The following is a 17,413-nucleotide window of genomic DNA, read 5'->3' on the forward strand; positions in this document are numbered from 1 at the left end:
TTGTAATTATACTTCAGTATTCAATAGTAACATCTGACAAAAATATCTAAAGACACTGAAGCAGCAAACTTTGTGAAAATTAATATTTGTGTCATTCTCAAAACTTTTGGCCACGACTGTATATATATAAATCCCATAAACTCCCACTACGTACTCTTTGTTATGTTTGAGGGTCAGGTGGTCTGACTCAAAGTAATACACGTCTGGGTCCTCCTCCTCATCCTCCTGTTGACTTCCTCCTCCTGGCACCTCCTTACTGTCTAGACCTCCCCTGGTCTCACAGAGCTCCCCATGGTCCCTACTGTCCCACCCTACCCTGTCCCTTCTGACCCCACCGTTCCCCTGCTCCATGGGGACAGACGGGGGAGACAGGAGAGACCGCTCCCTGGACTGGATACTGGAGCCTGAGGAGAGGGTAGGAGTAGCGACCAGCTCTCTCTCCGCCTCCACCCCCTCCTTCAGCGGGTTCCTGGGAGAGGAGCAGGGGGCCACAGCCTTGCCTCCGCCGCAGGCCGCCCTACGGGGCAAAGTCCTCAGGGTGTACCTGTGTTCGTGGGGCTCTGTGAAGGAGGGGGGCGAGGTGCCGGAGATAGAGGGGGTGCAGGGTGGGTCTGAGGGTGTTGGGGGGGCTAGCAGTGGCATGGTGGAGTTATTGTTGTTGTTTACGTTTCTGATGTTGTTGTTGATGATGATGCTGGTGGCAACAGTGTTCTGCACCACCAGCGGCGTGAACGACCATCCGTTAATTCCCCCGCCGCAACTCTCCTCCTCCTCCTCCTCCTCCTCGGTTGCTGTCACCACCTCCTCCCGACACACTGAGTCCCCCACTACATCCACCTCCTCCTCTCTGACAGACAGGTGGGGAGTAGAGGAGTCCTCCTCAAAGGAGGCTAAAAGAGGAGCAGGACCCTCCCCTGAGTCTTTACCCTCCTCCTGCCCAGGATCAGAGTCTTTACCTTCCTCCTCCTGCCCAGTATCAGAGTATTTACCCTCCTCCTCCTGCCCAGGATCAGAGTCTTTACCCTCCTCCTCCTGCTCAGGATCAGAGTCTTTACCCTCCTCCTCCTGCCCAGGATCAGAGTCTTTACCTTCCTCCTCCTGCCCAGGATCAGAGTTTTTACCCCCTTCCTCCTGCCCAGGATCAGAGTCTTTACCTTCCTCCTCCTGCCCAGGATCAGAGTTTTTACCCCCCTCCTCCTGCCCAGGATCAGAGTTTTTACCCTCCTCCTCCTGCTCAGGATCAGAGTCTTTACCCTCCTCCTCCTGCCCAGGATCAGAGTCTTTACCTTCCTCCTCCTGCCCAGGATCAGAGTCTTTACCTACCTCCTGCCCAGGATCAGAGTCTTTACCTTCCTCCTGCCCAGGATCAGAGTCGTTACACTCTACCTCCTGCCCAGGATCAGAGTCTTTACCCTCCTCCTCCTGCCCAGGATCAGAGTATTTACCTTCCTCCTCCTGCCCAGGATCAGAGTCTTTACCTTCCTCCTCCTGCCCAGGATCAGAGTCTTTACCCTCCTCCTCCTGCCCAGGATCAGAGTCTTTACCTTCCTCCTCCTGCCCAGGATCAGAGTCTTTACCTTCCTCCTCCTGCCCAGGATCAGAGTTTTTACCCCCTTCCTCCTGCCCAGGATCAGAGTCTTGACACTCTACCTCCTGCCCAGGATCAGAGTATTTACCTTCCTCCTGCCCAGGATCAGAGTCTTTACACTCTACCTCCTGCCCAGGATCAGAGTATTTACCTTCCTCCTGCCCAGGATCAGAGTCTTTACACTCTACCTCCTGCCCAGGATCAGAGTCTTTACACACTTCCTCCTGCCCAGGATCAGAGTCTTTACACACTTCCTCCTGCCCAGGATCAGAGTCTTTACACCCTTCCTCCTGCCCAGGATCAGAGTCTTTACACTCTTCCTCCTGCTCAGGATCAGAGTCTTTACACTCTTCCTCCTGCTCAGGATCAGAGTCTTTACACTCTTCCTCCTGCTCAGGATCAGAGTCTTTACACTCTTCCTCCTGCTCAGGATCAGAGTCTTTACACACTTCCTCCTGCCCAGGATCAGAGTCTTTACACCCTTCCTCCTGCCCAGGATCAGAGTCTTTACACACTTCCTCCTGCCCAGGATCAGAGTCTTTACACACTTCCTCCTGCCCAGGATCAGAGTCTTTACACCCTTCCTCCTGCCCAGGATCAGAGTATTTACCTTCCTCCTGCCCAGGATCAGAGTCTTTACACACTTCCTCCTGCCCAGGATCAGAGTCTTTACACACTTCCTCCTGCCCAGGATCAGAGTCTTTACCTTCCTCCTGCCCAGGATCAGAGTCTTTACACACTTCCTCCTGCCCAGGATCAGAGTCTTTACACCCTTCCTCCTGCCCAGGATCAGAGTCTTTACCTTCCTCCTCCTGCCCAGGATCAGAGTCTTTACACCCTTCCTCCTGCCCAGGATCAGAGTCTTTACACACTTCCTCCTGCCCAGGATCAGAGTCTTTACACCCTTCCTCCTGCCCAGGATCAGAGTCTTTACACCCTTCCTCCTGCCCAGGATCAGAGTCTTTACCTTCCTCCTGCCCAGGATCAGAGTCTTTACCTTCCTCCTGCCCAGGATCAGAGTCTTTACACCCTTCCTCCTGCCCAGGATCAGAGTCTTTACACTCTACCTCCTGCCCAGGATCAGAGTCTTTACACTCTACCTCCTGCCCAGGATCAGAGTCTTTACACTCTACCTCCTGCCCAGGATCAGAGTATTTACCTTCCTCCTGCCCAGGATCAGAGTCTTTACACTCTACCTCCTGCCCAGGATCAGAGTCTTTACCTTCCTCCTGCCCAGGATCCGAGTCTTTACACTCTACCTCCTGCCCAGGATCAGAGTCTTTACACCCTTCCTCCTGCCCAGGATCAGAGTCTTTACACTCCTCCTCCTGCCCAGGATCAGAATCTTTACCTTCCTCCTCCTGCCCAGGATCCGAGTCTTTACACTCTACCTCCTGCCCAGGATCAGAGTCTTTACACTCTACCTCCTGCCCAGGATCAGAATCTTTACCTTCCTCCTGCCCATGATCCGAGTCTTTACCCCCCTCCTCCTGCCCAGGATCAGAGTTTCTACAAGGGACTATGGGGTCTGGGGGCGAAGGGCAGGGCGCCCCCCTCTGGCTGCCGTTCAGCAGTGCTGGACTGGGACCTGGACAGGTGGTGTTGGAGGCAGCGCTGAGACACAGGGAGTTTGTCTGAGCATCAGGGCCACTGCTGGTCTGCCCCAGCCCCGTACTGGACTTATGGGAGTTGGAGTTCAGGGGCTGCTGAGCATGGCCGTCGCTCTCAATATGGCCGCCGACGTCATCCTCCTCTCCTTCCTCCTTGTTGAGGTCAGGTGAAGAAGAGGAAGGGGAGGCTGCGGTGGAGTTTTGTCTGAGCACGTCACCCCTTTCACTGTTCTCCATGACAGTCGTTAAGGGGGCGCAGGGGGAGGCGGGGATGACGGGCATGAGGGGCGCAGACGGGAGGTCCTCCTTGGATCCATGCGACTCCCCGGAGCGGAAGCACCGTTTGGCCCGTTTGAGGAGCGGCGAGGCATCCCTCCCCACAGCACCCGACGTCTCCTTCCCCCTCCCTTCACAGTTCTCAGCCTTCTCCGAATCCCCAACCCCCTCTCTCTCTGAGCAGGACAGGACCCTCTTCCTGGGGCTTGCACATGTCTCCCCGTCCACTGAGGCGGCCTTGTGGTGGGCTACCTTTCCCTGGTGACCCCCAGGCTTCTCTGAGGCCCCGGCCTGGTCATCCTGTCTCTTCTTGGGAGAGCGTGGGGCCTTGCTGCCGGGGAGGGGTGACCCCTGACCCTCCTCCGGCTGGGCGATACTACGATTCCTGAGGGTTCGGCCACAGAAGTTCTCGTCCAATCCATTGAGCCCGACCGATGACCTTGTGACGCGCGAGGAACGTGACGCGGCCATGCTACGGCGGGCGGCTACTGGCGTCTCATCGTGCTGCTCGCTCCTCTGCTACAGAATGGGGGCACCTGGGAGCATAGAGGAGACAGAGGTCATAAAGCTTCATAAGGGATCCATTAGTCTTTGCATCACTCATCTAGGGGCTTAAGTCCTAAAGGAAATTTACTTGAAAAGGGAATCAATCTTTTGTAAGAAAAACATGTTTTTATATCAACATAGAGGATAATGCATAACTACACCAGATTCAGCGTTGGAGATGCTATACTGACAGAGGGTGAATAAGGGTCAGCAATGGGAGATGCTATACTGACAGAGGGTGAATAAGGGTCAGCAATGGGAGATGCTATACTGACAGAGGGTGAATAAGGGTCAGCGTTGGGAGATGCTATACTGACAGAGGGTGAATAAGGGTCAGCGTTGGGAGATGCTATACTGACAGAGGGTGAATAAGGGTCAGCGTTGGGAGATGCTATACTGACAGAGGGTGAATAAGGGTCAGCGTTGGGAGATGCTATACTGACAGAGGGTGAATAAGGGTCAGCGTTGGGAGATGCTATACTGACAGAGGGTGAATAAGGGTCAGCGTTGGGAGATGCTATACTGACAGAGGGTGAATAAGGGTCAGCGTTGGGAGATGCTATACTGACAGAGGGTGAATAAGGGTCAGCGATGGGAGATGCTATACTGACAGAGGGTGAATAAGGGTCAGCGATGGGAGATGCTATACTGACAGAGGGTGAATAAGGGTCAGCGTTGGGAGATGCTATACTGACAGAGGGTGAATAAGGGTCAGCGTTGGGAGATGCTATACTGACAGAGGGTGAATAAGGGTCAGCGATGGGAGATGCTATACTGACAGAGGGTGAATAAGGGTCAGCGATGGGAGATGCTATACTGACAGAGGGTGAATAAGGGTCAGCGTTGGGAGATGCTATACTGACAGAGGGTGAATAAGGGTCAGCGATGGGAGATGCTATACTGACAGAGGGTGAATAAGGGTCAGCGATGGGAGATGCTATACTGACAGAGGGTGAATAAGGGTCAGCGTTGGGAGATGCTATACTGACAGAGGGTGAATAAGGGTCAGCGATGGGAGATGCTATACTGACAGAGGGTGAATAAGGGTCAGCGTTGGGAGATGCTATACTGACAGAGGGTGAATAAGGGTCAGCGATGGGAGATGCTATACTGACAGAGGGTGAATAAGGGTCAGCGTTGGGAGATGCTATACTGACAGAGGGTGAATAAGGGTCAGCGATGGGAGATGCTATACTGACAGAGGGTGAATAAGGGTCAGCGTTAGGAGATGCTATACTGACAGAGGGTGAATAAGGGTCAGCGTTGGGAGATGCTATACTGACAGAGGGTGAATAAGGGTCAGCGTTGGGAGATGCTATACTGACAGAGGGTGAATAAGGGTCAGCGATGGGAGATGCTATACTGACAGAGGGTGAATAAGGGTCAGCGATGGGAGATGCTATACTGACAGAGGGTGAATAAGGGTCAGCGTTGGGAGATGCTATACTGACAGAGGGTGAATAAGGGTCAGCGATGGGAGATGCTATACTGACAGAGGGTGAATAAGGGTCAGCGTTGGGAGATGCTATACTGACAGAGGGTGAATAAGGGTCAGCGATGGGAGATGCTATACTGACAGAGGGTGAATAAGGGTCAGCGTTAGGAGATGCTATACTGACAGAGGGTGAATAAGGGTCAGCGTTGGGAGATGCTATACTGACAGAGGGTGAATAAGGGTCAGCGATGGGAGATGCTATACTGACAGAGGGTGAATAAGGGTCAGCGATGGGAGATGCTATACTGACAGAGGGTGAATAAGGGTCAGCGATGGGAGATGCTATACTGACAGAGGGTGAATAAGGGTCAGCGTTGGGAGATGCTATACTGACAGAGGGTGAATAAGGGTCAGCGATGGGAGATGCTATACTGACAGAGGGTGAATAAGGGTCAGCGATGGGAGATGCTATACTGACAGAGGGTGAATAAGGGTCAGCGTTGGGAGATGCTATACTGACAGAGGGTGAATAAGGGTCAGCGTTGGGAGATGCTATACTGACAGAGGGTGAATAAGGGTCAGCGATGGGAGATGCTATACTGACAGAGGGTGAATAAGGGTCAGCGTTGGGAGATGCTATACTGACAGAGGGTGAATAAGGGTCAGCGATGGGAGATGCTATACTGACAGAGAGTGAATAAGGGTCAGCGATGGGAGATGCTATACTGACAGAGGGTGAATAAGGGTCAGCGTTGGGAGATGCTATACTGACAGAGGGTGAATAAGGGTCAGCGTTGGGAGATGCTATACTGACAGAGGGTGAATAAGGGTCAGCGTTGGGAGATGCTATACTGACAGAGGGTGAATAAGGTAAGAGAATCAGAGATGCTACAGTTGAAGTCGAAAGTTTACGTACACTTAGGTTGGAGTCATTAAAACTCGTTTTTCAAACCACTCCACAAATTTCTTGTTAACAAACTATAGTTTTGGCAAGTCGGTTAGGACATCTATCTTTGTGCATGACATAAGTAATTTTTCCAACAATTGTTTACAGACAGATTATTTCACTTAATCACAATTCCTGTGAATCAGAAGTTTACATACACTAAGTTGACTGTGCCTTTAAACAGCTTGGGAAATTCCAGAGAATGGTGTCATGGCTTTAGAAGATTCTGATAGGCTAATTGACATCATTTGAGTCAATTGGAGGTGTACCTGTGGATGTATTTCAAGGCCTACCTTCAAACTCAGTGCCTATTTGCTTGACATGGAAAAATCAAAACAGCCAAGACCTCAAAAAGAATTGTAGACCTCCACAAGTCTGGTTCATCCTTGGGAGCAATTTCCAAACGCCTGAAGGTACCACATTCATCTGTACAAATAATAATACGCAAGTATAAACACCATGGGACCACGCAGCCGTCATACCACTCAGGAAGGAGATGCGTTCTGTCTCCTAGAGATGAACGTACTTTGGTGCAAAAAGTGCAAGTCAATCCCAGAACAACAGCAAAGGACATTGTGAAGATGCCAGAGGAAACGGGTACAAAAGTATCTATATCCACAGTAAAACGAGTCCTATATCGACATAACCTGAAAGGCCGCTCAGCAAGGAAGAAGCCACTGCTCCAAAACCGCCATAAAAAAAAACAGACTACGGTTTGCAACTGCACATGGGGACAAAGATCGTACTTTTTGGAGAAATGTCCTCTGGTCTGATGAAACAAAAATAGAACTGTTTGGCCATAATGACCATTGTTATGTTTGGAGGAAAAAGGGGGATGCTTGCAAGCTGAAGAACACCATCCCAACCGTGAAGCACAGGGGTGGCAGCATCATGTTGTGAGGGTGCTTTGCTGCAGGAGGGACTGGTGCACTTCACAAAATAGATGGCATGATGAGAGAGGACAATTATGTGGATATATTGAAGCAACATCTCAAAACATTGGTCAGGAAGTTAAAGCTTGGTCGCAAATGGGCCTTCCAAATGGACAATGACCCCAACCATACTACCAAAGTAGTGGCAAAATGGCTTAAGGACAACAAAGTCAAGGTATTTGAGTGGCCATCACAAAGCCCTGACCTCAATCCTATAGAAAATGTGTGGGCAGAACTGAAAAAGTGTGTGCGAGCAAGGAGGCCTACAAACCTGTCTCAGTTACACCAGCTCTGTCAGGAGGAATGGGCCAAAATTCAACCAACTTATTGTGGGAAGCTTTTGGAAGGCTACCTGAAAAGTTTGACCCAAGTTAAACAATTTAAAGGCAATGCTACCAAATACTAATTGAGTGTACGTAAACTTCTGACCCACTTGGATTGTGATGAAAGAAATAAAAGCTGAAATAAATCATTCTCTCTACGATTATTATGACATTTCACATTCTTAAAATATAGTAGCGATCCTAATTGACCTAAGACAGAAACATTTTTCCTAGGATTAAATGTCAGGAAATGTGAAAAACTGAGTTTAAATATATTTGGCTAAGGTCTAAGTAAACTTCCGACTTCAACTGTAGACTGACAGAGGGTGAATAAAGGGCAGTATCTCTTTCATCTCGTGCCTGTTCAAAGAATCAAATGTCAGCCCAGCTTTGATGCTTCAGCTCTGTGAGTCTGTCTGGGGAAACAAGTCGACTGGAGCACTGGGCGAGCATCCCAAATGGCACCCTATTCCCTATATAGCGCACTACTTTTCAAAGGGCCAAAGGGCTCTCTGGTCTAAAGTAGTGCACTATATAGGGAATAGGGTGCCATAGGGCTCTCTGGTCTAAAGTAGTGCACTATATAGGGAATAGGGTGCCATAGGGCTCTCTGGTCTAAAGTAGTGCACTATATAGGGAATAGGGTGCCATTTGGGACACACCCTCATCTCTCTCGTGGCCAGGGATTCCCAAAACCACCGTTATTAACGTTGCACTTGAAAAACGCCAGTAATCTGATGCCCCGTTTACATCGTGACGTATTTCATTACGCCGTACGTGCCCTTCATGCAATTTTATTCCACTACTGGACGGAGAGCGTAGGATAGGGTTTCACAATGCAAGACGGACAGCCTAGTCTCCCGTCAGAGATAGCATTTATTTTTGGGAGATGTCAAAACATTACCTTTTCATTTCAAGACAGGCGAAACATTGTTTTAAGATGATAATAAATGTTAGAGAAACAAGTAATTAACTTTCTAGCAAGTCAAGCTAGCTTGCACTGCAGAGCAGCTAGCTAAACGCTAGGCTAGGTTGAAGATTATACTGTAGATAGCTAAAAACTAGGTTAGATTGAATATATCAATGTAGCTTGCTAAAAGCTAGGCTAGGTTGAAGATACCACTGTAGCTAGTGACCTCCACCTAATAATTATCAAACACAAACGTCCTTACCATCACAATAAACTTAAAACGGGAGGCAACAGTCAAAATATGATTTACTTAACAGCCAATGTTTATTATTTAACACTACTATAAAAATATGACTTGCTTATAGAAATGGTTAATTGTTTACAAGTTGCTAGCTTTCCCATATCACCAAAAAACACGTATTTTAATCTTCTTCTGTGGTTTGGTGACTTCTTGTTCTTTGACGGACTCTGGCTGTCTCCACTACCCAGGAGGAACACACCCTTTGTCTCCACTACCCAGGTAGAACACACCCTTTATCTCCACTACCCAGGTAGAACACACCCTTTGTCTCCACTACCCAGGTAGAACACATCCTTTGTCTCCACTACCCAGGTAGAACACATCCTTTATCTCCACTACCCAGGTAGAACACATCCTTTGTCTCCACTACCCAGGTAGAACACATCCTTTGTCTCCACTACCCAGGTAGAACACACCCTTTGTCTCCACTACCCAGGTAGAACACACCCTTTGTCTCTACTACCCAGGTAGAACACATCCTTTGTCTCTACTACCCAGGTAGAACACATCCTTTGTCTCTACTACCCAGGTAGAACACATCCTTTGTCTTCACTACCCAGGTAGAACACATCCTTTGTGTCTACTACCCAGGTAGAACACATCCTTTGTCTCTACTACCCAGGTAGAACACATCCTTTGTCTCCACTACCCAGGTAGAACACACCATTTGTCTCCACTACCCAGGTAGAACACACAAATTGTCTCCACTACCCAGGTAGAACACATACTTTGTCTCCACTACCCAGGTAGAACACATCCTTTATCTCTACTACCCAGGTAGAACACATCCTTTATCTCTACTACCCAGGTAGAACACATCCTTTGTCTCCACTACCCAGGTAGAACACATCCTTTATCTCTACTACCCAGGTAGAACACATCCTTTATCTCCACTACCCAGGTAGAACACATCCTTTGTCTCCACTACCCAGGTAGAACACACCCTTTGTCTCCACTACCCAGGTAGAACACATCCTTTATCTCTACTACCCAGGTAGAACACATCCTTTATCTCTACTACCCAGGTAGAACACACCCTTTGTCTTCACTACCCAGGTAGAACACATCCTTTGTCTCCACTACCCAGGTAGAACACATCCTTTATCTCTACTACCCAGGTAGAACACATCCTTTGTCTCCACTACCCAGGTAGAACACATCCTTTGTCTCTACTACCCAGGTAGAACACACCCTTTGTCTCCACTACCCAGGTAGAACACATCCTTTGTCTCTACTACCCAGGTAGAACACATCCTTTGTCCCCACTACCCAGGTAGAACACATCCTTTGTCTCCACTACCCAGGTAGAACACATCCTTTATCTCTACTACCCAGGTAGAACACACCCTTTGTCTCCACTACCCAGGTAGAACACATCCTTTGTCTCTACTACCCAGGTAGAACACATCCTTTGTCTCCACTACCCAGGTAGAACACATCCTTTATCTCTACTACCCAGGTAGAACACATCCTTTATCTCTACTACCCAGGTAGAACACACCCTTTGTCTTCACTACCCAGGTAGAACACATCCTTTGTCTCCACTACCCAGGTAGAACACATCCTTTATCTCTACTACCCAGGTAGAACACATCCTTTGTCTCCACTACCCAGGTAGAACACATCCTTTGTCTCTACTACCCAGGTAGAACACACCCTTTGTCTCCACTACCCAGGTAGAACACATCCTTTGTCTCTACTACCCAGGTAGAACACATCCTTTGTCTCCACTACCCAGGTAGAACACATCCTTTGTCTCCACTACCCAGGTAGAACACATCCTTTATCTCTACTACCCAGGTAGAACACACCCGTTGTCTCCACTACCCAGGTAGAACACATCCTTTGTCTCCACTACCCAGGTAGAACACATCCTTTGTCTCCACTACCCAGGTAGAACACATCCTTTGTCTCTACTACCCAGGTAGAACACATCCTTTGTCTCTACTACCCAGGTAGAACACATCCTTTGTCTCCACTACCCAGGTAGAACACATCCTTTGTCTCCACTACCCAGGTAGAACACATCCTTTGTCTCTACTACCCAGGCAGAACACATCCTTTGTCTCTACTACCCAGGTAGAACACATCCTTTGTCTCCACTACCCAGGTAGAACACATCCTTTGTCTCCACTACCCAGGTAGAACACATCCTTTGTCTCCACTACCCAGGTAGAACACATCCTTTGTCTCCACTACCCAGGTAGAACACATCCTTTATCTCTACTACCCAGGTAGAACACATCCTTTATCTCCACTACCCAGGTAGAACACATCCTTTATCTCTACTACCCAGGTAGAACACATCCTTTATCTCCACTACCCAGGTAGAACACATCCTTTATCTCCACTACCCAGGTAGAACACATCCTTTATCTCTACTACCCAGGTAGAACACATCCTTTGTCTCCACTACCCAGGTAGAACACATCCTTTATCTCCACTACCCAGGTAGAACACATCCTTTATATCCACTACCCAGGTAGAACACATCCTTTATCTCTACTACCCAGGTAGAACACATCCTTTGTCTCTACTACCAAGGTAGAACACATCCTTTATCTCCACTACCCAGGTAGAACACATCCTTTATCTCCACTACCCAGGTAGAACACATCCTTTATCTCCACTACCCAGGTAGAACACATCCTTTGTCTCCACTACCCAGGTAGAACACATCCTTTGTCTCTACTACCCAGGTAGAACACACCCTTTGTCTCCACTACCCAGGTAGAACACATCCTTTGTCTCTACTACCCAGGTAGAACACATCCTTTGTCTCCACTACCCAGGTAGAACACATCCTTTGTCTCCACTACCCAGGTAGAACACATCCTTTATCTCTACTACCCAGGTAGAACACACCCTTTGTCTCCACTACCCAGGTAGAACACATCCTTTGTCTCTACTACCCAGGTAGAACACATCCTTTGTCTCCACTACCCAGGTAGAACACATCCTTTGTCTCTACTACCCAGGTAGAACACATCCTTTATCTCTACTACCCAGGTAGAACACACCCTTTGTCTCCACTACCCAGGTAGAACACATCCTTTGTCTCCACTACCCAGGTAGAACACATCCTTTGTCTCCACTACCCAGGTAGAACACATCCTTTGTCTCCACTACCCAGGTAGAACACATCCTTTATCTCCACTACCCAGGTAGAACACATCCTTTGTCTCTACTACCCTGGTAGAACACATCCTTTGTCTCTACTACCCAGGTAGAACACATCCTTTGTCTCTACTACCCAGGTAGAACACATCCTTTGTCTCCACTACCCAGGTAGAACACATCCTTTGTCTCCACTACCCAGGTAGAACACATCCTTTGTCTCTACTACCCAGGTAGAACACATCCTTTGTCTCTACTACCCAGGTAGAACACATCCTTTGTCTCTACTACCCAGGTAGAACACATCCTTTGTCTCCACTACCCAGGTAGAACACATCCTTTGTCTCCACTACCCAGGTAGAACACACCCTTTGTCTCCACTACCCAGGTAGAACACACAAATTGTCTCCACTACCCAGGTAGAACACATCCTTTGTCTCTACTACCCAGGTAGAACACATCCTTTGTCTCTACTACCCAGGTAGAACACATCCTTTGTCTCTACTACCCAGGTAGAACACATCCTTTGTCTCCACTACCCAGGTAGAACACATCATTTGTCTCCACTACCCAGGTAGAACACATCCTTTGTCTCCACTACCCAGGTAGAACACATCCTTTGTCTCCACTACCCAGGTAGAACACATCCTTTGTCTCCACTACCCAGGTAGAACATACCCTTTATCTCCACTACCCAGGTAGAACACATCCTTTGTCTCCACTACCCAGGTAGAACACATCCTTTATCTCCACTACCCAGGTAGAACACATCCTTTGTCTCCACTACCCAGGTAGAACACATCCTTTGTCTCTACTACCCAGGTAGAACACATCCTTTGTCTCCACTACCCAGGTAGAACACACCCTTTGTCTCCACTACCCAGGTAGAACACACAAATTGTCTCCACTACCCAGGTAGAACACATCCTTTGTCTCCACTACCCAGGTAGAACACATCCTTTGTCTCTACTACCCAGGTAGAACACACCCTTTGTCTTCACTACCCAGGTAGAACACATCCTTTGTCTCCACTACCCAGGTAGAACACATCCTTTATCTCTACTACCCAGGTAGAACACATCCTTTGTCTCCTCTACCCAGGTAGAACACATCCTTTGTCTCCACTGCCCAGGTAGAACACATCCTTTATCTCTACTACCCAGGTAGAACACATCCTTTATCTCTACTACCCAGGTAGAACACATCCTTTGTCTCCACTACCCAGGTAGAACACATCCTTTATCTCTACTACCCAGGTAGAACACATCCTTTATCTCTACTACCCAGGTAGAACACATCCTTTGTCTCCACTACCCAGGTAGAACACATCATTTATCTCTACTACCCAGGTAGAACACATCCTTTATCTCTACTACCCAGGTAGAACACACCCTTTGTCTTCACTACCCAGGTAGAACACATCCTTTGTCTCCACTACCCAGGTAGAACACATCCTTTATCTCTACTACCCAGGTAGAACACATCCTTTGTCTCCACTACCCAGGTAGAACACATCCTTTGTCTCTACTACCCAGGTAGAACACACCCTTTGTCTCCACTACCCAGGTAGAACACATCCTTTGTCTCTACTACCCAGGTAGAACACATCCTTTGTCTCCACTACCCAGGTAGAACACATCCTTTGTCTCCACTACCCAGGTAGAACACATCCTTTATCTCTAATACCCAGGTAGAACACACCCTTTGTCTCCACTACCCAGGTAGAACACATCCTTTGTCTCTACTACCCAGGTAGAACACATCCTTTGTCTCCACTACCCAGGTAGAACACACCCTTTGTCTCCACTACCCAGCTAGAACACACCCTTTGTCTCTACTACCCAGGTAGAACACATGCTTTGTCTCTACTACCCAGGTAGAACACATCCTTTGTCTCTACTACCCAGGTAGAACACATCCTTTGTCTTCACTACCCAGGTAAAACACATCCTTTGTGTCTACTACCCAGGTAGAACACATCCTTTGTCTCTACTACCCAGGTAGAACACATCCTTTGTCTCCACTACCCAGGTAGAACACACCCTTTGTCTCCACTACCCAGGTAGAACACACAAATTGTCTCCACTACCCAGGTAGAACACATCCTTTGTCTCCACTGCCCAGGTAGAACACATCCTTTATCTCTACTACCCAGGTAGAACACATCCTTTATCTCTACTACCCAGGTAGAACACATCCTTTGTCTCCACTACCCAGGTAGAACACATCCTTTATCTCTACTACCCAGGTAGAACACATCCTTTATCTCTACTACCCAGGTAGAACACATCCTTTGTCTCCACTACCCAGGTAGAACACATCCTTTGTCTCCACTACCCAGGTAGAACACATCCTTTGTCTCTACTACCCAGGTAGAACACATCCTTTATCTCTACTACCCAGGTAGAACACACCCTTTGTCTTCACTACCCAGGTAGAACACATCCTTTGTCTCCACTACCCAGGTAGAACACATCCTTTATCTCTACTACCCAGGTAGAACACATCCTTTATCTCTACTACCCAGGTAGAACACATCCTTTGTCTCCTCTACCCAGGTAGAACACATCCTTTGTCTCTACTACCCAGGTAGAACACACCCTTTGTCTCTACTACCCAGGTAGAACACATCCTTTGTCTCCACTACCCAGGTAGAACACACCCTTTGTCTCCACTACCCAGGTAGAACACACAAATTGTCTCCACTACCCAGGTAGAACACATCCTTTGTCTCCACTGCCCAGGTAGAACACATCCTTTATCTCTACTACCCAGGTAGAACACATCCTTTATCTCTACTACCCAGGTAGAACACATCCTTTGTCTCCACTACCCAGGTAGAACACATCCTTTATCTCTACTACCCAGGTAGAACACATCCTTTATCTCCACTACCCAGGTAGAACACATCCTTTGTCTCCACTACCCAGGTAGAACACATCCTTTATCTCCACTACCCAGGTAGAACACATCCTTTGTCTCTACTACCCTGGTAGAACACATCCTTTGTCTCTACTACCCAGGTAGAACACATCCTTTGTCTCTACTACCCAGGTAGAACACATCCTTTGTCTCCACTACCCAGGTAGAACACATCCTTTGTCTCTACCCAGGTAGAACACATCCTTTGTCTCTACTACCCAGGTAGAACACATCCTTTGTCTCTACTACCCAGGTAGAACACATCCTTTGTCTCCACTACCCAGGTAGAACACATCCTTTGTCTCCACTACCCAGGTAGAACACATCCTTTGTCTCTACTACCCAGGTAGAACACATCCTTTGTCTCTACTACCCAGGTAGAACACATCCTTTGTCTCCACTACCCAGGTAGAACACATCCTTTGTCTCCACTACCCAGGTAGAACACACCCTTTGTCTCCACTACCCAGGTAGAACACACAAATTGTCTCCACTACCCAGGTAGAACACATCCTTTGTCTCTACTACCCAGGTAGAACACATCCTTTGTCTCTACTACCCAGGTAGAACACATCCGTTGTCTCTACTACCCAGGTAGAACACATCCTTTGTCTCCACTACCCAGGTAGAACACATCATTTGTCTCCACTACCCAGGTAGAACACATCCTTTGTCTCCACTACCCAGGTAGAACACATCCTTTGTCTCCACTACCCAGGTAGAACACATCCTTTGTCTCCACTACCCAGGTAGAACATACCCTTTATCTCCACTACCCAGGTAGAACACATCCTTTGTCTCCACTACCCAGGTAGAACACATCCTTTGTCTCCACTACCCAGGTAGAACACATCCTTTGTCTCTACTACCCAGGTAGAACACATCCTTTGTCTCCACTACCCAGGTAGAACACACCCTTTGTCTCCACTACCCAGGTAGAACACACAAATTGTCTCCACTACCCAGGTAGAACACATCCTTTGTCTCCACTACCCAGGTAGAACACATCCTTTGTCTCTACTACCCAGGTAGAACACACCCTTTGTCTTCACTACCCAGGTAGAACACATCCTTTGTCTCCACTACCCAGGTAGAACACATCCTTTATCTCTACTACCCAGGTAGAACACATCCTTTGTCTCCTCTACCCAGGTAGAACACATCCTTTGTCTCTACTACCCAGGTAGAACACACCCTTTGTCTCTACTACCCAGGTAGAACACATCCTTTGTCTCCACTACCCAGGTAGAACACACCCTTTGTCTCCACTACCCAGGTAGAACACACAAATTGTCTCCACTACCCAGGTAGAACACATCCTTTGTCTCCACTGCCCAGGTAGAACACATCCTTTATCTCTACTACCCAGGTAGAACACATCCTTTATCTCTACTACCCAGGTAGAACACATCCTTTGTCTCCACTACCCAGGTAGAACACATCCTTTATCTCTACTACCCAGGTAGAACACATCCTTTATCTCTACTACCCAGGTAGAACACATCCTTTGTCTCCACTACCCAGGTAGAACACATCCTTTGTCTCCACTACCCAGGTAGAACACATCATTTATCTCTACTACCCAGGTAGAACACATCCTTTATCTCTACTACCCAGGTAGAACACACCCTTTGTCTTCACTACCCAGGTAGAACACATCCTTTGTCTCCACTACCCAGGTAGAACACATCCTTTATCTCTACTACCCAGGTAGAACACATCCTTTGTCTCCACTACCCAGGTAGAACACATCCTTTGTCTCTACTACCCAGGTAGAACACACCCTTTGTCTCCACTACCCAGGTAGAACACATCCTTTGTCTCTACTACCCAGGTAGAACACATCCTTTGTCTCCACTACCCAGGTAGAACACATCCTTTGTCTCCACTACCCAGGTAGAACACATCCTTTATCTCTAATACCCAGGTAGAACACACCCTTTGTCTCCACTACCCAGGTAGAACACATCCTTTGTCTCTACTACCCAGGTAGAACACATCCTTTGTCTCCACTACCCAGGTAGAACACACCCTTTGTCTCCACTACCCAGCTAGAACACACCCTTTGTCTCTACTACCCAGGTAGAACACATGCTTTGTCTCTACTACCCAGGTAGAACACATCCTTTGTCTCTACTACCCAGGTAGAACACATCCTTTGTCTTCACTACCCAGGTAGAACACATCCTTTGTGTCTACTACCCAGGTAGAACACATCCTTTGTCTCTACTACCCAGGTAGAACACATCCTTTGTCTCCACTACCCAGGTAGAACACACCCTTTGTCTCCACTACCCAGGTAGAACACACAAATTGTCTCCACTACCCAGGTAGAACACATCCTTTGTCTCCACTGCCCAGGTAGAACACATCCTTTATCTCTACTACCCAGGTAGAACACATCCTTTATCTCTACTACCCAGGTAGAACACATCCTTTGTCTCCACTACCCAGGTAGAACACATCCTTTATCTCTACTACCCAGGTAGAACACATCCTTTATCTCT

General features: G+C 48.1%; 1 protein-coding gene across 1 annotated transcript in view; it reads right to left on the bottom strand.

Annotated features, from left to right (window-relative positions):
* Positions 1 to 17,413, bottom strand: part of LOC139560181 (uncharacterized) — an 82,914-nt gene that overhangs the window by 37,395 nt on the left and 28,106 nt on the right. Inside the window, exon 2 of the mRNA XM_071376728.1 lies at positions 155 to 4,010. Within this exon, the coding sequence (XP_071232829.1) occupies positions 155 to 3,945 (3,791 nt within the window). The 5' untranslated portion in view covers positions 3,946 to 4,010. The remainder of the gene's footprint in view (positions 1 to 154; positions 4,011 to 17,413) is intronic.

This window comes from Salvelinus alpinus, chromosome 30 (assembly GCF_045679555.1).
Source record: "Salvelinus alpinus chromosome 30, SLU_Salpinus.1, whole genome shotgun sequence".
In the NCBI taxonomy this organism is placed as follows: domain Eukaryota; kingdom Metazoa; phylum Chordata; class Actinopteri; order Salmoniformes; family Salmonidae; genus Salvelinus; species Salvelinus alpinus.